The sequence below is a fragment of the Pelobates fuscus genome, chromosome 1, assembly GCF_036172605.1.
Source record: "Pelobates fuscus isolate aPelFus1 chromosome 1, aPelFus1.pri, whole genome shotgun sequence".
Taxonomy (NCBI): Eukaryota; Metazoa; Chordata; class Amphibia; order Anura; family Pelobatidae; genus Pelobates; species Pelobates fuscus.
The window spans coordinates 422,416,505-422,444,250 of NC_086317.1; the positions used below are offsets into that span (position 1 = coordinate 422,416,505).

The window sequence follows — 27,746 nt, forward strand, 5'->3', positions numbered from 1 at the left end:
GGAGAACAGATCAAAACACTGACAGAATCCATGGATGGCAGGCTTTTGAGTGTCCTTGCAAAGAAAGGTGGCTATATTGGTCACTGATTTGTTTTTGTTGTGTTTTTGAATGTCAGAAATGTATATTTGTGAATGTTGAGATGTTATATTGGTTTCACTGGTAAAAATAAATAATTGAAATGGGTATATATTTGTTTTTTGTTAAGTTGCCTAATAATTATGCACAGTAATAGTCACCTGCACACACAGATATCCCCCTAAAATAGCTATAACTAAAAACAAACTAAAAACTACTTCCAAAAATATTCAGCTTTGATATCAATGAGTTTTTTGGGTCCATTGAGAACATGGTTGATGTTCAATAATAAAATTAATCCTCAAAAATACAACTTGCCTAACAATTCTGCACTCCCTGTATATGCACCCTGTTTCCTGTCCAGTTTTCTGTAAAGGAATAGAGTTTGCTGCAATTATTTTTGGTGAAGTGTTTTTCTTTTGGCATGCTAACTAAATTTTTAGTTTAGTCATAAGAGAAGGTAAAAATACGCCGTATTTATCCATTATATTAAAAGGTCTGACGGTTTTAATGCCAGGCGATATTCAAGCAGCTGAGCTCGATAAGTGGGTTGGTTCAATAAAATAAAACTATATAAAAAGCATATTTATCACCCGATACCACTACACATAACTGTCTGCTAACATACATTTAAACATACACATTGCATTACTCTAAGGCAAACATGTAAAACTTGCGGCCCATGAACCGCATCCCGTCCACAATGAATAGCTTTGCGGCCTGCCTGACCTATGGGAAAGCATTAGATTGGCTGAGATCATCAAGTTTGATGATCTCAACCAAAGTGAAAAACACACTCATTGGACTTCAAAAACAACAAGATAACATACCGTATATACTCGAGTATAAGCCGAGTTTTTCAGCACATTTTTTGTGCTGAAAAACCCCAATTCGGCTTATACTCGAGTCAATTGTCTGTATTATGGCAATTTGCATTGCCATAATACAGACAGGGGCTGTGGGGGCTGCAGAGAGATGTTACTTACCTTTCCTGCAGCTCCTGTCAGCTCTCTCCTCCTCCGCCGGTCCGTTCAGCTCTTCTGTCAGCTCACAGTGTAAATCTCGCGAGAGCCGCGGCTCTCGCGAGATTTACACTGGGAGCTGACCGAGGTGCTGAACGGACCGGCGGAGGAGGAGAGAGCTGACAGGAGCTGCAGGAAAGGTAAGTAACATCTCTCTGCAGCCCCCACAGCCCCCTCCTACACAGTGCCCATCCACTGGACCACCAGGGAAGGAGAGCCCCCCTCCCTGGCCAGCTAGCAAGCAGGGAGGGGGGACGAAAAAATGTATATATGTTAATAATAATAAAAAAAAAAATAATAATAATAATAAAATAAAAAATAATAATAAAATAATAATAATAAAAAAATGTAATGAAGCAAAAAAATATTAAAATAATTTAAAAAAAAATGCCCACCCCCCACCAAGGCTCTGCATCACACTCTGCATTACACACACACACACACACACACACACACACACACACTGCATTCATACACACACACACTGCATTCATACACACACACACTGCATTCATACACACACACTGCATTCATACACACACACAGCATTCTCATACACACACACTGCACTCATACACACAGCATTCATACACACACACTGCATTCATACACACACTGCATTCATACACACACTGCACTCATACACACACACACAGCATTCTCATACACACACACTGCACTCATACACACAGCATTCATACACACACTGCACTCATACACACCATTCTCATACACACACACTGCACTCATACACACAGCATTCTCATACACACACACTGCATTCATATACACACACTGCATTCATATACACACTGCACTCATATACACACTGCACTCATATACACACTGCACTCATATACACACTGCATTCTCATACACACACTGCATTCTCATACACACACTGCATTCTCATACACACACTGCATTCATTATATACACACACTAAATAAATATTCAATTAATATAATTTTTTAAGGATCTAATTTTATTTAGAAATTTACCAGCAGCTGCTGCATTTCCCACCCTAGTCTTATACTCGAGTCAATAAGTTTTCCCAGTTTTTTGGGGTAAAATTAGGGGCCTCGGCTTATATTCGGGTCGGCTTATACTCGAGTATATACGGTAATTTGTATTTTACTGCTGTGCAACAGCATACATTCACCATTTCAGATTTCAGTCTTTTTACCAAACTTTTCTTAATATATCACGGTAGTTGGACTGAAGCATTGGTTATATGCAAATGCACGTCTCCTTAAAATAAATTTGCTATTTTGTTTACTTTGAAGCCCAATGAGCATGATGACGTCCAGTATTAGGCAACTTTTTTTAGACTGTACTTTTCTAAATAAACCTACATTTCTATGAAAACTGAAGTTTTGGGTTTTTTTGTGGCCCACGTACATTTAAACCTTGTTTATTTGGCTTGTGTTAGCCTTTGAGTTTGACATGCTTGCTCTAAGGCTATGTTCAATGCATGTTTTTAAATTTGTGCTTAATTTATTATTTAATAGATGGGGAAGATGGGACATCCGGTTGTCCACCACCTCAACCCTCATAGATATGCAGCAGATGGGAGCTCTAAACTGTCCTCCCCTGCCCCCACCTACAGGTGAAAGGAGGGGCAATATTCAGTAAACAATGAGAAGAGACTATATCAAGGGTGAAGTGTGTGGCCTAAAATTTAATTATGGGTGTGTACAAGTCACTGTCCACCCCCATACCCCATGTCCCTAGCACAGTATTTAGTATGTCTTAAATTTATATCAACCTAACCTGATTTGCAGCACACAAATAAAGAAGAGAAGAATTGTGGACCTATGGCAATGCTTCATTAGGATGTCAGCACATGCTGAGGGGTCAATCGGGTGAGCCAAGGCACTCCCGAATGTAAAACTTTTGTATCTTGACCTCGTTTTTCTACCTTTGACGTCTACAACTCCTCTTAAATGATGCATGAATAGTCTATCCTATATTCTTTTTATTGAAAAAATATATTCTTATCAACATTCAAGACCTTGTCCACTAAAGAACTCCTGCAGACTGATAAATTATGCCAGTATCAAAGAACCCTAGGGAAATACAACTGCACTACAGAGACACAGTGAATTGGATATGCAAGGTACCATCCCATTATATGAAAGGAATGCTATATTTATTCACTTACTCATATTTCTCTTTAATATCATCGTTGATATATTTACCACCAGCCTCCTTTACACACGAATAGTGATACGTCCTCCTGCATGCTTTTATGTTACATCCAATGGTCCCTCCATATTCCTTACACAGACAGCATTTCTGCAAGACAGAGATCCATTTTATTACAAAGTATGAAACCTAACAACTTAAATGAAACTAGTTTGCATTTTAATATATGCTACACTTTGATCAAAATTATCATTCACTGCTAGCCATTGGCAAGTAAAAACTTGGAGAGCAGAAATGTCACCCTGGTAAGTGTGACAAGTATCAAATGTATTTCGTGTTAATTCCCATTTACATACATTCAGATTTGATGTTAAAACATCTGTCCTGTTCTTGGTGATCACCAGAATTACTGGCCATGGTCTTCAAGGAACACTATAGGGTCAAGAACACAAACATGTGTTCCTGACCCTATAATGTTAAAAACACTATCTAGGGGGGGCGGAGCCTGACCGCCGAACGGAGCAGAAGCAGGGGACACGAGCTCCTGCTTGACAGGCAGGAAAAACGGCATAAACAAGGGCTAAATAGCCCAAAGACCTACCAGGGTGCATCACCCACGTCGGGGGTGCACCCCTGAACAAAACGAGACCTTTTTGAAACCCGTAGGAGCCAGAAAAGCGGGACACCAAGCGCGGCCTACAGAAGCCGGAGCCGTGGGAGAGGCGGCCACTCTCTCCGACACCGGACCCCCTAAGCAACTAAGCAAGTCTCCTACCCCCCCCCCCCCCCTTGGACCGGTGGGGGATATCCCGGTCCCCACTGGACACACAGACCAGGCAAGCTGATCAGCCACCTGGCTACAACGCCGGCAGGAACGCTGGACCACCGCGGTACACACAAGATGGCCGCTCAGCAGGAGCCAAGAAGGGCGGGCGCACACACCACACTACCCGCTCGCTGCATGGAGGGCTTTGACAGGCTCTGCAAGGGCCTCTGGACACTACTTCGCCACCGCGGAGCGTCCTGCAACCACGCAGCCAGAGCGATCGCCTTTTGGATCCGCCCTGTGACGCCATTACAGATACCCACTCCAAGCCAACAGGCCCTCTAAACGGCCACGAAGGCGCCAAAAACCGTCATGGCAGACCATAGTGCCAGGCTGCCGGAACCCACGCACTCGCTCCCATGCACACAGCAGCTGGATCAACGAGCCATCCCTGCAGCCACACCACCTACCTAAACAAAGAACCTCGGTCCAAGGAGGCACAACTCTACACCCGGAGAGGATAGCTGAACGCCACATGGCTATACAAAAGGACGCTTCACACAGAAACACCACAGATGGAACTAAACCCGGGGGCCCCACTGAGCAGCGAGCTTTACATGGACACAGCAAGTATATGCCACCGATGCCCGTAACAGGCATAGGCTGAGGGACTCCTTGCCTGCATAACTCAGCCCCCAACCTGGGCCCACAGCGGTGGTACACATACCCCCCCTCCCTGCGACCACATGCTAAATAGTTCACGTTTGCATCCTGTACCTTTATTGATCCCACTTTAGCAACAGCAGGTCACCTGCCAGGCCACCCAGTGGAACCTCATTTCATGTAGACAGGGAAGCAGTAACACATCTTGTTTGCCTTTATAATCTAAGCTTAGCTGCTGCCTCCACCTGTCTACAATGTGTTCTAGAGATCATATAAATACTGAAAAAAAATTTGACTAATCTCTAACAGTTTCATATCTTATATTTTGCAATGTGCTAGTTGTTAAGCGACTATTGCCTGCTCCTACTATTGTTAGCATAGATAGATCAAACATGTTTCTATGCCATATACTCACAGACCCACGCTATGCATATCATTTCTGTTTTATAATATATAAAACTTTTGCAGACATTTTACTTGCCATGTTTGAAAATGTATGATTTTGCGTGTGACTGCTGTTGTGGCAACACACGCTCGTTGTTAAAACATGCACAACAAAAATAAAGAATTTAAAAAAAAAAAACACTATCTATCCCCATGACTCCCCCAAATATAGTAAAATCTTACCTTTATTTCAGTCTGCTGGCTCTGCCCCTGATCTGCCTCCATGGCTTACATCATCTGAAGTGATCTCAGCCAATCACAATGTTTTCCAATAGGAAAGTATTGGATTGGCTGCGGATCTCGAAAAAGCCTGCAGGGACTGACTATACTCACCAGAACTCCTTAAGCTGTAGTTACTGTGGTGACTATAATGTCCTTTTAAAGTTCTGTCCCGACCGAGCTGCGTCCCTTACGTATTTGTAGACACTTCATGCAGAACATACTTTAGAAAAGGTCTGCTTTGACGATTTTCCGGGCCTTTCCCAGGGTCTGCAAGCCTCTTCTTAAGTAAATGGGTAACATCGGAGGTGAGAATGCCTTTACTTGACACAACGGACTTTGGTCCTGTCCATGTATGGAACGCTACATGCTCTCCAACTCAACATTAACTGACTGTGTCGTTTTCTTTTATTGTTCCTTTCTTTGTTATAATCTAAAATATGTGCTGTGTCCACCTGTGATTCTGTTGAATACTGTAAATTGCACTCAGAAGCTGGTGTAGCTTTGAGTAAATGTTGGTGATGCATGCACGACAAAAAAAAAAGAATAAAAAAAGAAAAAAAAAGAAAAGGTCTGCTGTTTATTAAATAGAACAAAGGTTTTATAATATCACGCAATAAAGGGGTGTCTAGGGGCAGTATCCTTAATTACATCAAATATTGACAACTATTAACTAACGTTATGAACAGCTCATGCATACAGCATGAAAAAAGCATAGAACAAATCATAGCTCTAAACTTAATCTAGGGGGTGTAATAAGGGTGGATCTTCTCAGAATAGGAGGGTGTAGGGTTAGTGTCTTCTTAAAAGAAGGAGGAGCAAATATGGTCTTGTACCAAACTATGTATGTGTCCTCCTTGTAATGTTTTATGATTTAGCTGAACAAAAATGAACCCTTCCAATCCTTCCTTTTATTCTTAAAGAATACCTAGACAGCAGCATATTAAAGGGACCCTATAGTCACCTGAACAACTTCAGCTTAATGAGGTTGTTCAGGTGAGAACTTTAGCTCCCTGCAGCCTTTCTCATGTAAACACTGTATTTTCTGAGAAACTACAGTGCTTACATTCAAAGCTAGGAACACCTCCAGTTGCAGTCTCTCAGAGTGAATCAGAGGGACTTCCGAGTTGATTGAGGCATAAAACGCCTCAATCCACTCAGTCTGCTGTCATCCTGTCTGCGTGGGAGTGGCTTGAGCGGACAAGCTGAAGACTGGAGACCGGGGAGGAGGGGAGGATTCAAACTGTAAGTAAACTTATTTTGTGAGTGTGGGTGGGTGACTGAGTGTGGGTGGGTGACTGAGTGTGCGTGGGTGACTGAGTGTGCGTGGGTGACTGGATAGATATGGATATGGATATGGATATGGATGATGGGAATGGATGGATGTGGATGATGGGGATGGATGTGGATGATGGGGATGGATGTGGATGATGGGGATGGATATGGATGATGGGGATGGATATGGATGATGGTGATGAAGATGGGGATGGATATGGATGGAGCTGAGTGTGTGTGTATGTCTAATTTTTTTACTACTTGTGTGTTTGCATAGAAACACTATATATAGAGAGATCTCTATATATAGTGTTTCTTTGGTGAGGAGGGGGCGGGTATAGAAAGCGAGCTGAGCTGTCAGTCAGACAGCTCAGTTCGCAAACGCGCATTCCGTGCACATGCGCGGTTGAGCGCTGAGTTTCTTCATAGGGCGGCATTCAATGCCGCTCTATGAAGAATGCAATTGGTGCAGCGCGAAACGGCGCATGCACACCACATCGCGATGACGCTTCTCAAGGAGAAGCGTCCTATTGGGCCCTGCGATTTTGTCATTTTGACGAAAAAGGGGGCGTGGCCTAGCGGGGAGCTCGGCGCTGGAATGGAATTATTAAAACACTCTGATTTTTTATTTTTTTTAATGGCAAGTTCATATAAAAACAAGAAAGAAGGCTGGGGGGCCTGTCTTTCTTGCTTTTATATGTTGACTATAGTGTCCCTTTAAACATATATCAGTAGGGGCTGTTAAGTGAGAATAGGGTCATCAGGATACTATCACACTTACACATCCAGGAGGTGTGAGTGTGACTGAGAAAAAAAGAGCTAACATGTCATAAGCTAAAACACCCCCTGAAATTAAACATTAATGGCATTAAACACTTAGTACAATTAGTAAAAAAGTTAATGAAAATGATGATTACTAGCAAGATACCAAAATATTATATATTCATTTTTTTTTTAAAAAAAGCAACTTTAGAGAATATGGTCTGAGAGGGAGGGAATGTATTGGATTTAAAATTCCCAACTAACACGCCTACAGTCTCATAAGGTTCTTGCAAAAGGGGTGCAAAAATGTAGATTTTATGTGTTACTCACCTCTTTGGAAAGGACTTTAATGGACTGACATTGTTTAGGGTAGGTATTTTCTATTTCATTAGAACCGAGGTATTGAAGTAGGAGAGTGTTACTGAACTTGATTGTACACGATCCAGATAAGTGAGGGCACAGATATATCATTCGACTTTACCCTTATCAAACAGTTCTTCCATGGTTGGAACATTAATAAGGTGAATAGGCTGTACATTAGTGATACACCCCTGACGACAATTATTACTCCAAGCAACAATATCACCTCTCTTCGAATCGATAGTTGGATTATGCTTTCTTAGGTAACCCCAAAACTATTGGGAAAGCTGGGGATGTGATCACTTGGAGCACACAAATCTCTTTGTGTACACACCTACCATCATATGAACAGATTTGCTTTTATGTGTAATTACAGGTACCTGGAGGGGTCAACTATCTATGGCCTCAACGTCCAAGGGTGTATCTCTTAACCGGGTTGGAAGAGAATTTTTAATGGCAAAATTCTGGTCAATTAATTTCTCTGCTGCGCCAGAATCTATGAAGGCCAAAGTCTTCGCTGTGTTTTTATCCCAGGTTAAGGTGATGTGAATAAGAAGCCTGTGATCGTTATGTTTTATGGAGGACAAAGAAGAAACACCCAAGGCCTGTCCCCCATAAGGACTGTCCTGCTAGGACAATTCAAACAGAGATGTCCTCTTTGCCCACAATACAGACAGTCCCTCCCTTCTCCTGTATTGACGTTGGCCTTGCTTAACCTAGTTGTCCCTAATTACATAGGTTCTGGTAAAGCTGGTGCCATGGAGTCATGATTGTTATATACAGGGGCCATACGAATAGATGCCCTTCTAGGCCTGACTCTGGCATTTTGTCTGTACATCATTCTTTCATCTATGCATGAAATGAAGGTTATTAACTCCTCTAGGTTTTCTGAAAGATCCCTAGTAGCGAACTCGTCTAGAATAACATCTGATAAACCGTTCAGAAATACATCCACAAAGGCTTGGCTGTTCCAACCAACCTCAGACCAACAAACCTCAGATGCTAGAGACCTGAAATCCAGAGCATACTCTACTAAGGTTCTGTTTCCTTGCCTAATGTGAAGGAGAGACCTGGCTGATTTGGTCTTTCTACCAGAGGGATCAAATGTACACCTGAAAGCCTCTACAAAAGCAACATAGTTGTAAACTATAGGATTGTCGTTTTCCCAGAGAGGATTTGCCCAAGTCAAAGCTCTATCCATTAGCAGTGTTATGATGTAGCCCACCTTCGCTGGAGTTCAAAGTGGATACTGATCTGGTTTAGAAATCCCTGGCAAGCCACTGGTGCCCCACAATAACGTAATGGTAGTTTGACATGAAAAGAGACACACACTGTATCCACCTCGAGCCCAGTAGGCACGGGGGCTACTGAGGGGGTATGAATTTCATCTGGTCCAGGAGTAGACCGATTTTATGAGGGTCTGTAAGGCAAGGGCTATTTGATCCATCCTCTAGTGGCTGTCTCATTGACAGCTGCTAGAGGCGCTTCCGCGCTTCTCACTGTGATTTTCACAGTGAGAAGATGCCAGCGTCCATAGGAAAGCATTGAGAAATGCTTTCCTATGGACTGACTGAATATGCGCATTCAGCGGATGACGTCGGAAGAGGGAGGAGAGTCCCTAGGTAACAATTTAACCCCTTCCTCCCCCTTCCTCCCCCTTCAGCCCGACGGGAGAGGGACCCAGAGGGTGGGGAGGACCCAAAGACCCTATAAAGCCAGGAAAACTAGTTTGTTTTCCTGGCACTATAGTGGTCCTTCAAGGACCAGGGCTCTTTTTACATTTCTGCGGTGTTTGTGTTTAGCTGTAATTTTCCTCTTACTCATTTACTGTACCCACACATATTATATACCATTTTCTCGCCATTAAATGGTCTTTCTAAAGATACCATTATTTTCATCACATCATATAATTTATTATAATTTTTTTTTTATAAAATATGATTTTTTTTTTTTTTTTTAAACACACTTATTTGAACTTTGACCCCCAAAATCTGTTACGCATCTACAACCGCAAAAAACACCGGTGCTAAATAGTTTCTACATTTTGTACTGACTTTAGAAATGCCCAATGTTAACATGTTCTTAGTTACATTGTAACACTGATATCTGTCAGGAATCCCTGAATAACCCTTCACATGTATATATTTTTTAAAACAAGACAACCTAAGGTTTTAAACTTGGGGTATTTTGTCTCTCTTCATGCAACCATTTTACCACCAATCTATGCCAAATGTTAAAAAAATTGGTGCTTTTATTTTTACACACATAGCAATTTGAGAATACATGTATGGAGAACTTTAAAGGTTACTGCCAAAGAACACCCCAATATGTGTTTAGCAACATCTCCCGAGTACAGTGATACCCCCCAAGTATAGGTGTGTTGTGTTCTCTGGGGGCTAAAAGACCTTATTTGGAGGGTGTGCATTCCAGTTTTCCAACTTGGAATTTTCACAGCTGGTCATCATGCACCCATGTCCTATTTGGGACATTTTTGAAGCCAGACAATGTAATTTACCCCCATCAAACCATATATTTTTGAAAAGTAGACACCCTAGGGTATTTCAAATGGTGGTATTTTAACACTTTCCATGCATTCATTCTACCACCAGTCTTTGTCAAACTTTTGGGTAGTAATTTTTTTGTGTTACTTTTCTCTCACATTGTACTTTAGGCATGGATTCTCAGTTCCTGTTATGTGTTACTGACAAAGAACACTCCAATACGTGTTCAGCAATATCTCCCGAGTACAACAGTGTACAGGTTTTATGGATTTTTGCAAACTTACAGGGGTCAAATGTAGGGCTTTCCTCTTTTCCATGTTTGCACATTGAAATTTGCCAGATTAGTTTGCTTGGCCTATGTTGCCTTTGAGGCCGTATAGCAGCCCAGGAATGAAAATTAACCCCATCATTGCATACCATTTGTAAAAGTAGACAACCCACAGTATTCACAATTGGGTATGTCCAGTCTTTTGTAGCAGCCACTTAGTCACAATCGCTGGCCAAATTTAGCGTTCATATTTATTTTTTGCATTTTTTTTACACAAAAACTGCACTTTTATTTGTGACTTCATCGCCGTGATAGGTTCTACTGTTTTAAACACTCATATTTGTGTTCAGCGAAGTCTCCCGAGTATAACAATACCCCCCATGTACAGGTTTTATGGTGTTTTAGAAAGTTACAGGGTCAATATAGGGCTTGCCCAATTCAGTTTGCCAGATTGGTTGCCGGGTCTATGTTGCCTTTTGAGACCATATGGTAGCCCAGGAATGTGAAATAACCCCACCATGGCATAACATTTTCATCTACATCTTTTATAGCGGTCACATGGCTCCTGGGGGTCCTAAATTGCAGAGGGGGGACTGTCTGGGCTGAGCCGGCAGGGGAACAGCGGCGACCGGTAAGTACATGGGGAGGGAGGGTAGGGGTTAAAAATGTTTTAATATAATTATTTATTTCTTTATTAAAAAATATATATATATATATTTACTGAGTGCCTCGACCCCTCGACGCACTCCGTACAGGCAGTGCATCGGAAGCCTGCCTGATGGCTTCTGATGCTCTGCCTCACTGCCGGGCTCCACGTGGAGCAGCCCGGAAGTGATCACCCAGTGTTCTCAAGCGGCCCGGCAGTGGGGCGGGTATTGCAGCAATGCCTCAACATCGAGGCATCGCTGCAATACCATTAGAGCTGCTGGAAGCGATCATGATCGCTTCCAGCGCTCTAATTTCACGCGGTACGTCCTCGGTCCTTGAGGACTGTTTTTTGTCGGACGTACGTGATACGTCCTTGGTCACTAAGGGATTGAACACCAACTAGATGCATAGTTGCAAAAAACAGAATATTCAAGGATATAATTTTTCAATGTAGGGTAAATGCTTCTTGATCCAACGATTAATCTGACTGCCATTCTGGGGTCAAGAGGGAAGTTTGTTTCTTAGTTTGTTGCAAAATTGGAAGTGCTTCAGACTGGTATATTTTTGCCTTCTTTTGGATCAACAGCAAAAAACAAATACGAGGAAGGCTGAACTTGATGGACACATGTCTCTTTTCAGCCTATGTAACTATGTAACAAACACACACTGCATCCACTACATAATTACACTCATCATTTACTATAAACACTCTGAATTAACTATAAACACACTACACCCATTACACAAACACACAATGTGCATCCACTTTACACACTGCATCTACTACACACAAACACTACATCCATTACATAAATGTGCAAGCTGCATTCACTATACACACTGTATCAATTACACATACACACCGCATCCACATTACACACGCACTATGCAACCACTACACACATTCTACATCCACTACACACAAACTCATTGCATCTTTTTGGGCAGACTCAGGCTGGGCCCCGTGAGTGGACTTGGGGCGGGTCCTGAGGGCCCATACTTTGAACTGTGTCAGGGGCCCGAAAATTTCTGATGGCAGCCCTGATAGTAACACTCAAATTTGTTGTCAATTGAAGACACATTTTGGAACATACTGCATATAAAGAGTTCCCTTGACATGGATTGTCTGCAATATTATGTGTCTTGTTCTTATTCTATTTTGAGATTCCACTACTGGTTTAAAGGGACACCACTGTCACCAGAACAATAGCTTAATGTAGTTGTTCTGGTGTCTACTGCCTGTCCCTGCAGGCTTTTTAATGTAAACTCAGACGGCTACTTCCTGGGTCACATTAAGCGCCTCTACGCTCGGCATGGAGAAGCTCAACATTCCCAATAGAGGTCCATTGATTTAATGCATCTCTATGAGGAGATTCTGATTGGTGTTTGATCGGCTGAGATCGTCAATTCTTCACCAGACCAGTGCAGCGCTGGAATAAATGTGAGTTTTACAACTTTTTAACCAAGAAAAAAGGAGCCTAGGATAAATGTCGATCTTAAAACTATATAGTGTCAGGAATATGATTGCACGCTTCACTTTAAGTTCTCATTTTAGCAAATTAACCTGACAATATATTGGACATGTTCTGCCCATAATGCTGAATCTACTGAAATATTCATAATAAATCATATCACATATGGATTTTATCCAGTTTTCCAATTACCACTGTTTTTCCACGTTTTATTTCCTTTTTGACGGACTTCACATTAAATCCCCGCAAAACACTTTCAGATGAGTGTGATGTAAACGTCTTTGGTGAAAATAACTAGAAAAGACAAACAAAATGTAAAGGGTTACATACACACCATAAATGTTTCTCACAATTCAGCTGTTTAGTCTTCATGGAGAGGGGTTTGGCAAATTAATGTTACACCTAAAAGCAACAGTGAAACACTTGGATGAATGACATGACCGAAACCATTATTGTACAACTGATTATTGTTATTATGTATAAAGCCCGCACATTCTGCAGCGCTGTACAATTGGTGGACTTACAAACAAGTATTTTTTTATTTTATTTTTGTAAATCTGTTTTTAATTAAGATTTTTGTATCAAGTCAGGTATCAGAAAGAAGGTACAGTGTGAGACTCGCAGGTCTTAGTTACATGGTGACAAGAGAACAAATTTTGCCTTGCACATATTGACTTCTATTTACATGAAAGATGGCAAACTGGACATAGACCCCGTTGTTAGTTGAGGAGCGGTGCAAAAACAAAAGGAAAATAAAAGGTATGTATTCATTTCAAAATAGAGGATGCAAAGTGGAGTAACCAAAGCCTGTTTTACCATTAAGTTGCAATTCTTACGCTAGCACCAGAGGTACTCGCCCTTCTCTGCGTAACGGGACCTTATGGGCCGTTATCTGTATCTGCCTAGTTTATTGTTTTCCTCATATCCCAAGGTGTTACGTGGGAGCCTTTTGTCACCCTCCCCTGTGGTGCATTTACTGGTAATATGTTTGTTGTTTACAGGTAATCTGGTGGGGGTATAGTCAGTGTTAGTCACTTACAAACAAGTATTTGTAACAAGACGAGTTGGACGAATAGGAACAGAGGTTGAGGGCCCTGCTCAATGAGCTTACATGCTAGAGGGAGTGGGGTATAGTGACACAATAGGTAATGGTATGGTAGAAACACATGTTGATAGAATAGTATTCACTGAGGGCTTAGTGATTTTTTTTTTCTTTTTTGATAGTTGATAGATGATAGTTGCAGGAGAGGAATCAGGGTGCGGGAAGGGAAAGCTGTTAACAGTTTAATTGATATGCTTTTCTGATAAAGGGGCAGTGTCACTTGTTTGTTTTTCATAAGGATAGAATATTTGAAAACCTAATTTATTACATTTCTAACTGTCTTCTTACAGTTTATATAGCAATTTCTTCCTCCAAAGAGAGGCCCCCACATGCTGTGATATTTCCCAAAAAGGTTCTTTAACTTGTTCCCTGATATATGATGTAATGTGCTGTATAGCTTATGTTCAGCAGATTCTTATTTAGCATGGTCTGTAATTATCTCCAAGGTTAAGTGAAGTGTGTCTGTGTACAGGCAACACATGGCTTGTCCTAACATTTAACCCTTCTAGTGATTTAGTTAAGTGAATGCCAAGAGCCTGCTATATACATACATATATACATACAAACATACATACAATACATTGCTAAACACACATACACGCACCATTCAAGCCATAAGACTTGCTTTTCCCACAGTTTTCCTCCACGCTTTTCCCCCACCACAATTCTTTTGGTATGTACTTCACAAGTAACGCCAAGCCTCCATAGCAAGTCAGTAACCTCATGCTGATGAGTTGCATTAGCAACGAAACGGCTGTCCAGGAGTGGTTCACTGACTTTGCTACTGTGTTTCAAAGCTGTTGTATACAGCAGACACATACTCCAAGGAATACATGTATAAAGTGGAATTATGAGGCAAAAAGCTGGTTCTTTGTTGAGCTCATTTGCATATGTCTACCCAGAATCCCTTGCCGTAGTGAGAGCACTGTTAAACTAAATGCATATCCATATTAAATATATATACTCCATACTATACAATATATACCATACGTATACAATGTATATTGTATATTAAATAATTATTATCCATACTCCACAGCTCCATACAGGATGGCATGCAGGAGTCTACCGGGAACATTTGCTTGCAAATAAAAGAATCTTGGTGCTTAAGGGGCACTCCACACCAGGGCCGTCTTTAATATTCATTGGACCCTTGGCAAGCATTTGCTTGTGTCCCTCTGAACCTTGCTCCCCACCCATTTCCTGGCATGCAATCACTAGGTCCACCCCAACGCAGTATTGGAACTAAACAGGCCATGGTGCAAAAATTGTTTTGGGCCCCCTTATTGCAAGGGGGGCCAAAAGGTAGATCGCTACCTGTCGTTCAACTCCAACAATGCTTTGACAGCTGGGGCTCTACCATTTTCCCATGCTTGCAGGGTTGAATGTAGCACTGAGCAGTGTTTACATGTTTGAATGTAAGCATATTTTTGTATGGAGTATGTTTGTGTGAATGTAAGGGTGTTTTGCATGTGGTGTTGGCGTTTGAATGCAAGCATGCATTTATGTGTAGTGTTGGTTTTTGAAAGAGTTGTGTTTATATGTAGTGATGACGTTTCAATGCAGAAGTGTGTTTGTATTATACAGATAAACACAATTACAACATACTGATACATATACACATATACTGTCAGACATACTGACACACACACAGAAACACTGATACACAGTCATATACACTGACAGACATACTGACCCACAGACAGATATACTGACACACACACAGACACATACACTGACAGACAAACTAACACACTGTCAGGGTATTTATATCGGCAGACATTTTGTGCTATGATAGAAATACAAAGTGTATATTCTGAAGTCAATCTAAATAGACCAGACTCCATTTTGTATCTTCAAGTTAACAAAGAGACACAGAATTTCTATCCTTTCTCTAAAACTGACTGCTTTGCCCAAGCTGAATGGAATGTGTATATAAACAAACCAAGTGATAAGAGACTGTCTAGGTACTAATGGAATATAATAAATTCTAAAAACCCAGACCTGGGTGACAGAGGATTAAATAATTAAATTTTACTTTCGATATTGTACAACGTCCCATTATAGTTTAAGGTGAAACTTAGTTCACAAACTATCAATTTTAGGAATTATAGCAGAATTTGCAGACGCATAGTCTGGATAAGTCTGAAGAAATCCTCTTGATCTGACAGATAAAATAAGTTATAGGCCACATATAGATAACGTAAATGACGTCAAAAATAGCCACCAGGAAAAGTTAACTCTTTCCTGGATAGGTATGTGTAGTGGAACAAGGCTGCCCTCTTGAGTTCGAATACTAAAATGATTACCTAGAAGGCAACCACACCCCACATTTGTGATTGGCTATCACTTAGAGGAATTTCCCCTTTAAAAAGTTAAGACAAGGGAAGAGTCAAGAATTCAAAGATTGAAGAGAGAGACATTACAACACTCTCGGGAGATTCAGGGAGATTCAAGATTGAGGAGAGAGATCCAGGCAGAATCGGACACTCAGAAAATCAAGACACTCCATGCAGAGAAAGAGACCCATGACACTTAGCTACCTGGGAACATCTGATGAGAAAATATCTACTTAACTGGTAAATATACAGGCATTTAATTAATTAATTTAAATTAATTAAATTAATAGCATGATATATGACTGGATAAATCATGATTAGATTTCATATTTAGAAATCTTAATTATTAAAGAATATATATATGGTTATAGCATCCTATCTGCAGCTGGGATTAACATAGCCATTAATGTATTTGTGTGATTAATATCACGTTAGCATATCATGACCATTTATCCAGCTGTATTGATTGGCTCTAAAATAAGATAAAATATCTAATTAGACAAATTAATTAAAATATCAGCTTATGTAACATAGTAAGATTTCTCATTGGATGCAAGGAAATGATTAAAGACTATGACTATTTAAATATTATTTTTATTTAAAATCACACAAGAGTAGATCTTAAATCCCTAGAAGAGGTCTAGCCAGCATTGCAAGGGTTATTTCTAAACTGCCAGCAGAAAGTCTTTATGGCTTTATTGCCTTACGCTACACGCTGAAGAATTCTCTGTCTCCCTGTGAAACTTTCACATTCTCTCTGTGAAGCCTATCGTAAATCAATCTTGACAAACTACGTCTTAGTCATTAAGAAATGTTTGTTTTAAATTACCATATTGTATTGCATATTATGTTATGCTGAAATTCCATTGATTATTATCATGCATGTTACTTATATTATTATCATTTGAATATAAAAATAAATAAATTATCTATTTTTATAACAATTTGTGATTTTAATTATGTGATATAAATTTCATTTAACACGATAACGATTAGGGATCTGAGAATTGAAATAGTGGGCAATTTCTCATCTGTTTACTATTATTATCCCATAAATATCCCCACAAATTGGAGGCACGCTGCTGAGATCGTTTAAGTTGAAATTATATTCCATATACAATAATATTTGTGTAATTCATGCAATATTAATCTTAATATAGAAAAGAGTTTTGTATTGAGATTAAATCACTGTATAGAAATATGGCTGAATCTAGCGCTTCATCCCAATCAGGGAATGGGAAGAAGTTAACGGAAATACAAGGTTTTCCCTTAAGCATCTTATATCCGTACCTAAAAATTTAAGTTGATTATCTAGAATGGATAACCCAAATAAAACAACAGGTTGATGATTCGATTCACGATAGATCGGCTGATTCACCTATATTTAAATATCTTAGCCATATAGATGAAGAGTCCTCAATGCGATCTGTTACCAAATCATGCCCGTTTTTCATAATGGGTTATTCTATCATGTTAAAAAGGCATAATGAGATTGAACTTAAATTGTCCGAATGTCAGAAAGACCTGATGTTTGAACAAAGAAGATTCAACACTTTGTCTGACGAAAATAATATCCTTCAAGCTCAAAATTCTGACCTTGTTAATAAACTGGGAAAAATGAGCAAAATGATGGATGATTATGATCAACAGATAAAACAGATACAGATGCAGCTAGATGAATATCAAAAGGAAAGTGGAAAATCACTGGGAAAAGACCCAAGTGATTCTTCTAAATTCCCTGATATTCACACACCAGACAAGGTTTTCATAAAACAGTCTCTAAGTAAAAATGTGAGTAATTCTGAGAAAACACCTGTAGATTCTTGGCAATCTTGGGCAGAACAGTTTGAACAGACCGTCCTGGCCAAACTTGACAGAGAGAATCAGACTCGGGTTGCTAGGAATGAAAACAGACATGATTCTGTACACTGGCAGGATTCTGATGCTGATCAGAATTGTGACAGTGAACAAGAAGCTCGGGAGTGATGGGAGTGAAAGTGATTGCACTGTCCACTCTGAAGGCCATGTAACTAATATGCCATCTGCACTGTTGTACGGGTCTAATTCCTCTTCAGCAGAAAGATCGCATAGACGTTTACCACATCGCAGGGAAACGAACAGAAACAGAGGTCGTAAATCAACGACACCTGTTTATGAATCGCCAAAGGTTGTTAAGTTCCTTAGAGAGACTGTCCCACAATTTTCTAGAGGTTCAGGAAACATATCTGAACATCTGGAAAATTATGATAGAGCAATGAATTCATTGGGCATGTATGATGACATTCAAAAGAAATGGTTCATTACATGGACCTTTGATTCAATGTGCCGTGTTCATCTTGAAAGTCTTCAAGCTATGCAGTTAATGTCCTGGTCCAAGATGAAATATGAAATTATCATGGAATATGGTAAGTATAAAACCGTTGCTTCTGCAAAGAAGGCGCTTTATAACTTAAAGTGCCGTCCAGATCAAAGCCCCAGAGAATTTTTAGTAATTCTTAAAAATGCATACTCCGTGGCCCAAAGAAAACCCAGGTATGAAAGCACAGACTTCAAAGATCTGTATTTTCATGCCATGCCAGTAAGTATACAAATGAATCTAGCAAGAGATTATGATTGTAAACTACCATTAGAATGGCTAGTCAGTCAGTGCATGAAATTGTATACCATACACCATGCACATGACGAAAATCAGCCAAAGGTTAAGAAACCTGGTGATAAAATGGTGTCGGAGACTAAAATTCAGTTAGGTTTAGAAACCCAACAGAAAAAGAGGACCTATTCTGAGGTTTTGAAAACACCAAAGCCTCAGAAACAGGAAAACGCCAGAAGCAATTCTGCAAACTCCTCTGACAATAACTCTGAAAAATCCAATGCCAATGGGAATAAACGCCCCTGGGTTAATAAAAACCAAGGCAATTCCCAATGGAGAAGGAATCCTCAGGGAAATAGGAGATATGGAAACAGAAACAACCAATCTGCTTCCAATAACTCCCAACAGTCTCAGCCATCCCAGCCAAATTCTAATGGGCAAAGACAAAACGGCAATGGGGGAAATAATTTGCGTCATCAGGTTGGTCAATTGACAGACCAGATGGGCAAATTAATGGAGCAAATAACAAAGATTAACAAAGCCTTTGCTATCAATCCTTTTTTAGGGACAGCTCAAATTGCAGAGACACCTGTGCAATTGCAACAGCAACAACAAGTGCCGCAGCAAATATAGCTACAGTGACTAAACAGGATAGGTTATCAGTAGATGTAATGCCTAACCCTGTTTCCTTTCCAGGTACTAACAGTCAAATAAACAATAGTTGTGTTAGGAAACCTATTGCCAATTCCGTCACTTCACTTCCGGGTGAAGGAGGCGCAACGTGTTCCTCTGTTTTTTCATTTCAGCCAAAGGCTAAAATAGCCCCAGCAACCACTAGTTTCCAGGATCCAGCCCTGAAAGGGTTAACTGATGAAATGCCGACCACTAGTTCCCGCTTGACAGTTCAAGATATTCCTACAAAGGATGGGCCTGTGGGTAAGACTGAGCATTCCTCAGTACAGGTAGAAACTACTGCTGTGACCGGTAATGTATGGAAAACAAGTAATATGTTGACACACTCTAAATTCTTATGTGAATTAGAAGAACATGAAGGAAGGTACTACATGTCTGTAGAAATACAGGATTCGCTACCCCAGCCTTTCAAAGGGTTAATAGATACTGGTTCACAAGCCACGATCTTATCCAATACCTACTTCCAGCAGGTAATGGACTTAGCAACGGATAAGCCGAAGCTAAGAGATTTCCCCAATGCTCTGTTGAGTGTAGGAGGAAATGCCCTTCATGTTATTGGCAATACCTGGTTAAAGTTTAAAATAGGTAACAAAACCTTTAGACACCCGGTGATAGTGGTAGATCTCCCCTATAACCGACTAATTCTGGGTATAGATATACTCAGAAGACTTAACACAATTATTGACTGTGTGAATGGAATTGTATGGTCACAAGCTAAGGTTCCTATAACCTATGAGAAATCACATGTACAATCTGATCGTAACTGCCATGTAATAGAAGAAAGACCTGACTCGATAGAGGTACATTTTAGGAATAGTCAGTCACCTGACGTGACTATCCTGCAGGTGAATGACGCAATCGCACCTGTAGATGAGCATTCCGTAAGAATTGCTCCAGAGAGGATCCAGAATGTCTCTCTGGAAGGTGATGTTTTAACCATTTCTCTCCACAGGGACTATGTTGAATCTGTAGATCTGGCAGGTCATGCTCAATTCCTTGCCAGAATTGAAAGGGTTAATAACAACTTATTCTTTCCTATTCAGATAAATAACTTAGGAAGAAATAGGAATGCAAAGCTGGACTTAAAGAGTGAGAACAGCTATATTAGCAGAAGTCTGTTAAAGCAGATCACTAATCCTAAAATGATCAGGTACGCTTCCCCACATGACAGGTGGATCCAGAACCTGGAGGGCGAATCAGAGAGTCACAATGTGATAGCAATATGTTTACTATCTATTTCCATCAGAAATAAGACAGTTAAACATTTATTCCTAGTGATAGACGAACCTCGCTATCAGGTTTACATTGGCAATGATGTCATACATCGCTTTGCCATACACCTTGACCTGATTAATTCCAACTTGTGGACAAGGTTAAAAGGTAATCCTTGTGGATACCTACACGAGGAAAACGCCCTGAAATCAGGACAAATACTACCTTATGCGGTAAGTATCCAAATACCTGATGACATAACCATTCCACAAGGGACAAGTAATTTTCTTTTACCCCTACAGGTCAAGGAGGGTCAGAGATTAGAAAACTCTGATGCCCTAATCTGTTTATCCAATAGGATACAACAATTAGGGATGGTGGTAACACATACACCAATGGTAAGTATTGGTAAGAATCCCACCTGTATAATGCTCAACAATGTTACACCCAATAGTGTTACTTTACCAAAAGGGACATTATTAGGTCTAGCATTGGATGCTGAGTACTATACATTTGGTTTCCAAAACCAAATTATAGGCCTCATCCCTGAAGAATACTTAACTGAGGACGAAATTGTCGATCAAATATTCCATTCCTCCCCAGAAGGATTATTCACTATCCTATCTGTAAATCCCTTCAACGTCGAAGACGGCTCATGTAAAATCGAAGAAGCATCAATCACCTTCGATCATCCGCTCAATGAGCAGGAATCACAAGAGTATCACGACCAAAGAGAAAAGGTAAGTCAACACCGAACTGACCTAACTTCTAGGCTTGAAGAAGCTTATGAGATAGGCCAGCCTGAAATCTTTCCAGGATTTCAGGAAAGGCTAGAAGAGCAAATATCTTTAGCCGACGGTTGCTCCAACGATGCTGAGCGGCAACAGCTAAAGGAAATCCTTTTGGAATTCCAAGATATTTTTGCCAAAGATTCCTACGACTGTGGGTTAACTAACCTCCACGTAGCCAGAATACAAACTGATCCAAATTTACCACCTGTATTTATCAAACAATATAGACTCCCATTAGCGTCATATGATGGTCTACAAGACATCATTCAGAATTTAACCCCTTAAGGACCAAACTTCTGGAATAAAAGGGAATCATGACATATCACACATGTCATGTGTCCTTAAGGGGTTAAAGGAAAGGGGCATTATACGTCCAGTGCACAGTTCGTATAATAATCCGATCTTGGGGATTCTGAAACCTAATGGACAATGGCGTTTATGCGCTGACTTACGACAGCTAAACAAACGCGTCTATATGTCTGGTTGGCCAGTGCCATACATAGACCAATGTTTGGTACAAATGCAGGGATCTAAAATATTCACTGCCATTGACTGTGCGCAGGGATATTGGACTGTACCAGTCCATAATGAAGACCAATACAAATTGGCCTTCACATTTGGAAAGCAGCAGTATACCTGGACCCGTATGCCTTTCGGTTACATAAACTCTGGTCATGAATTCGCTGTGTTCATGCATAAAGCTATGCCTGACGCACTAGAGAGAGGAACGTTATCATATGTCGACGATGTCTTGCTGAAAAGCACTTCCTTTGATAAACATATCATAGAGATTAGACATGTTCTCACTCAGTTAAGAGAGGCAGGGATTAAACTGTCTTTACAAAAGGCGCAATGGTGTCGCACCCATGTCAATTTCCTCGGACATGAGGTAACCTCTGAAGGATTGAATCCCCAGAGGAAGAAGGTTGAAGCCGTACTAAAGGCTAAAACACCTTCAAACATCAGGGAATTAAGATCGTTCCTTGGTATGACTAACTACTCCCGTAAGTTTATAGATAACTATGCAGAAATAACAAAACCACTCTTACACCTGCTTAAAAAGGAAACTACCTGGAACTGGGGGGAGCCTCAGGACCTAGCGGTAAGTGAACTGAGGAGGAAGCTCACTCAGGCACCCTGTTTAGCATACCCAGAGGGGGGTAAACCCTTCTATCTGGAGACAGGATATACCGATTTAAGCATCAGTGCTGTTCTGTATCAGAAGCAGGACAGTTTAAACAAAGTTATTGCATATGCTAGCAAGACTTTGTCACCTGTTGAAGTTAAATTCAACACGTGTGAGAAGGCGTTATTGTCGACTGTTTGGGCACTACAAAATTTTCGTAGCTACATCCAAGGTGAGAAAATAATTGTAGAAACAGCTCACCAACCTCTACAGTATCTGCAGAGTGAAAGAATTAGATATGGTAATCTCTCTAACAGTCGGATTACTGCATGGACTCTATCCTTACAGGGATGGCCGTTAGAAGTCCGTTATAAACATAATAAAAGAAGCCCAGTTGCCCAAGGTTTAGCAGAATTACATGGCTGTACTGCTCCATCTCTGGATGATAATGACACCGGAGATGACTTCCTAGAAGAGCAATTGTTATCCCCTTATAAAGTTTATGACGAGGAATACTGTCGACCACTACCGTGGGTATACATTGATGGTTGTTCATATCACCACGTCGCTGGTGCTGAACGGAAGTTAGTTGCAGGTATCGGAATCGCCTGGATAGGTGATTATCCCAATGTATCTATAGGATACAATATTGGTTCCAAAAGCAGTCAGATAGCCGAACTCTGTGCAGTATATAAGACCATTCAAATGGCAATAGAATATCGTATCACAGAATTTGTCATCATAACTGATTCCAACTATGTTCGCAACAGTTTCGTCGAATATCTGCCTAGCTGGAAACGTAACCAAATGTTGAAAAGCAATAAAAAACCTGTTAAACATGGAAAATTTTTTGTAAAATTGATGAGTTGGTTAAGGAACATGGTTTAACCATATATTGGAAGAAAACCAAAGGCCATTCTAAAATAGAAGGTAATGACAAGGATGGTAATGATTTAGCCGATTCACTGGCAAAACAAGCAGCCATCAATGGTGAAACCCTAAACATTGATGATCTCATGGGTTCAATTCACGTTGAAGCCATAACTAGACGACAGGCTAGAGATAATGCCGACTTAAATGTCATGCAATGGAGTCAAGAAGCTCCTAGTGAGGACCTGATTACCAGTCAGAAAAACGATCCTGTCATAGGTATATTCTATAAACATATAGAAGACCCTACTGTCAATCCCATCACAGATGAGGATTGCAAAGATAATGAAGATTTACGAATCTTGATGAGATATAAAGTCCAATTTAGTATCATGGATGGGTTGCTGGTCAGAACTTCTAAACATGGTATTCAACAATGGGTAGTCCCAACTGTATACCAAGGGCTAATGCTCCAACACGCACATGATGCACCTACATCTGGGCATCGTGGTGATAAGATCACATATGAGATATTGCGTGATTATGCATATTGGCCACACATGTTAAGAGATGTTAAGACTTACTGTCAGGGATGCTTGATTTGTCCGCAATATCAACCCCATGGTCCAACCCATCGTGCACCACTTCAGAAGAGGGGGGTGTCATTACCCTGGTCTGATATCCAAATTGACTTTATAGGTCCTGTAACAAGATCTTCAAGAGGTAACAAATACATGTTAACCGTTACATGTATGTACACAAAGTGGATAGAATGTTTGCCTTGTAAAGAGAACACGAGTACCGTGTGCGCCACTTTGTTGATTAACCATGTCTTTTCCAGGTTCGGTCTGCCTCAAAGAATTGAGTCAGACAGAGGTAGGTCATTTTACCAGCGAAGTAATGGCTAAGATGTGGAATATTCTAGGTGTTAAACGAAAGCTACATATTGCATACCGCGCTGCGTCTAGCGGGGGGGTAGAGCGATATAACCAGTCTATCGTTAATATTCTAAAGAAGTATGTTAAGGAGTCTGGTAAAGACTGGGACATTAAATTGCCCCTAGTTTTAATGGCGATTAGAGCTACACCTAGCACTGCAACCAAATTGTCACCTTTTGAATTGATGACAGGAAGAAATATTGTTTTACCACAGCATTTACTATATCGTACTTCGGATCATAATTTGATCAATGCTGCCACTACGCATCAGTATATCGAAGATTTGCGCAAACATTTACAGCATGCGTTTGCTTTTGCCCAAAAGAATCTAGAAAAAGCAGCGACAGGGGTTAAAACCTATTACGATTTAAAAACCACGAAAAAGGAATATGAGATAACAGATCAAGTCTATCTGTATAATTTTGCGCGAAATCAAGTCAAGGAAAATAAATTTTTACCTTCTTGGAAATTTTATTGAAAAGTGGGTTCACATTAACCAGTTGCGTGCTTGTCATCCTAAATCTCAATTAAGGATTATAGGTGTGGATTCGGATGCAGAAGGGTGAACGACTAACCTGGATGAATGCTTGATTCACGTGGTATCCTATGATGTGAAATGTTGTGATGTGCCATGATCTCATGTATGTTCATGTCATTAACCATTTCCTTGCCATCCAATAACTACATTTTCTAAGCAGGTTACTAGCTAGTGTAACTGCTATAGGCATATTGCTGAGGAGTCAGTAATAAATGTAGTGAGGGATGAAGTTATAAAAATAGAATTAGAGAAAATACATATGTTGATGAATCGTAATAATGTGTTGTCCTAGGCAAAGTGATGTCATACTGTTATAAGTTTGTATACTTAACAAACCTTGAATCATTAGTAGATAAGTCTGAAACGAGTCCTGATCCGTGACTGTCGAAAGATGTCCAAGAAGGATGTGGAGTGTTTCTGGATCGTACTGCTCCTGTGCCAAGAGCTACGGACCGAACCGATCGCAGAGATGGGACCATCCTCCGGCATCCTGATTCAAGAGACACCAGGGTTCATCTTGACAGAGAAGAGGATCCTTACCCAACGTGTAGTCAAATTGGTCTGGTATGCCTAGTGCAACACACAGGGATGAGGGAGTCTGACTTGAAGTGAAGAGCTCAAAACTGGATATAGGCAGAAATTTCACCAAAAAACTGTCTGAAATGTGAAGTATTGTGATTAACACTGTAAGTCCCGTGTAATGGACCCATTACACGGGACTTACAGTGTTAATCACAATACTTACCCAACGTGTGTTCGTCAGCTTGGACCCCAAGATTTCCATCGAGAAGGCGTACAACATTTCATCGATGCAGCTTCCTGAGTTACAGACTTGGTACCAGATGCACCTCCAAAGAGCACAGAACCGTGTGCGAAACATCTTGGAGCAAGCCCGGAAACCATTTGTATCCAGTTCTATTTCGATGAGCAACCGACCCAAAAGGTTCCTCACCGCTATAATTGTTGCATTAGTTTGTGCCACTGTCGATGCAGTTGTCGCAACTGGAATGTCTGCAGCCAACTCTATTACTGTCCAAAAGCTGGATATGGAAATCTATGCGCTAAAGCAACACATTAACGACATTCATCAGGTGATAAAACAGCAAAGAACACTTCTCCAAGACGTATTAACTATTGTGGAAGACACAGTTGTTACAAAAAAATTGCATTCGGAGTTAATTGCCAAATCCACTGAGTTGCATCAAAGTCATGACTTATTTAAGCGTGAACTTCTATTTCTGCATGACCCAATATTGTTCCACACACTTGCTTTTCTCGACGAAGTGCAAACTGGAATGATCGAATTGACAGGGGGACGCATACCTCTGTATTTTGTATCCAAGAATATTGTTCATGCGATGCTTGCCAATGTGGATGGAGAAACAATTGAGCCCATGCAATTAAACCTGGCCTTTGAGATGGGGAGCGCTATACCTCTCTTAATTGATCCAGAACGTATGGAGATTTGCTTTTTATTGGCCATACCATATGTAACTCCCAAAAACATTTTTCAAATGAAAACAATTTACAACGTTGGTACATGGAAGGACAATATCCATGTAAAAGTCCAAACCCCAGACGTTTTGGCTTTTCAACCGTGGATACCAGATTGGTATTCAATACCCATTTTGAATGACTGTGAGAAATTCAAAGACAATAATTTCCAATGTGATGGAAAACCTTTTGTGTACGATTCTACCAATGTTTTGTGTGGGATCGAATACCTTAAACATGGCTCTGAAACATGTCAAGTGACTATGTCAAAAAACCGACAGTAATGCGTTAGTACATGCTATCTTAGTAAAAGATAAATGGTTGGTAAGCACGTGTCTTAAAAACATGAGTGTTTTTCGCAGGGACCAGGTGACTAATAAAGTAATTGCCTTACCAGCACCTGTATCACTGATCAAGGTACCCCACGACTCTCGTATCACCATCGGTGACGTTACGCTATACCCAGTGTACACTGACGTCCTCGAAAGTGCTATTGAGATGGTGGATCCCTTCCAGAATCTAGATATCCCTCTAGATCCTAATCTAAAGTTCTTGCTGGACCATAAGCCCAACCACACTATCCAAATGTCAATCAAGAAAGACAACATTTCTGTGGACACATTTAAATACTCTGAGTTAGATACTGACCTTATTGATCGTGTTGACTGGTTCATCCATGTTAAGATTGTTATTGGGTGTGTTATGATAATGATGTTATTATGGTTGATTGTACTAAGCATAAAGCTCAAAACACTTACAGGTACAAAAACATACGAACATGTTCATTCCATGCAAGAGCCTATGTCAGAAATTATGTGATTGCACAATATGTCTTGTGACTTCCATAGTGCCTACTCATAAGCTAAATTATTTGGCTATGACAGGCACTAAGGGGGGTTATGTCAGGGTATTTATATCAGCAGACATTTTGTGCTATGATAGAAATACAAAGTGTATATTCTGAAGTCAATCTAAATAGACCAGACTCCATTTTGTATCTTCAAGTTAACAAAGAGACACAGAATTTCTATCCTTTCTCTAAAACTGACTGCTTTGCCCAAGCTGAATGGAATGTGTATATAAACAAACCAAGTGATAAGAGACTGTCTAGGTACTAATGGAATATAATAAATTCTAAAAACCCAGACCTGGGTGACAGAGGATTAAATAATTAAATTTTACTTTCGATATTGTACAACGTCCCATTATAGTTTAAGGTGAAACTTAGTTCACAAACTATCAATTTTAGGAATTATAGCAGAATTTGCAGACGCATAGTCTGGATAAGTCTGAAGAAATCCTCTTGATCTGACAGATAAAATAAGTTATAGGCCACATATAGATAACGTAAATGACGTCAAAAATAGCCACCAGGAAAAGTTAACTCTTTCCTGGATAGGTATGTGTAGTGGAACAAGGCTGCCCTCTT

The 27,746-nt window shown here is 40.4% G+C and overlaps 1 protein-coding gene across 4 annotated transcripts in view; it reads right to left on the reverse strand.

Annotated features, from left to right (window-relative positions):
- Positions 1 to 27,746, reverse strand: part of LOC134570713 (uncharacterized) — a 124,567-nt gene that overhangs the window by 74,688 nt on the left and 22,133 nt on the right. For 3 of the 4 annotated variants that reach the window (XM_063428669.1, XM_063428678.1, XM_063428660.1), the window contains exons 2-3: positions 12,817 to 12,918; positions 3,263 to 3,396 (exon numbers count right to left, since the gene is read on the reverse strand). In XM_063428669.1, coding sequence (XP_063284739.1) covers positions 3,263 to 3,396; positions 12,817 to 12,918 — 236 coding nt within the window. Of the gene's footprint in view, positions 1 to 3,262; positions 3,397 to 12,816; positions 12,919 to 27,746 lie in introns of those variants that run through there. The other variant, XM_063428687.1, reaches the window with a different exon arrangement.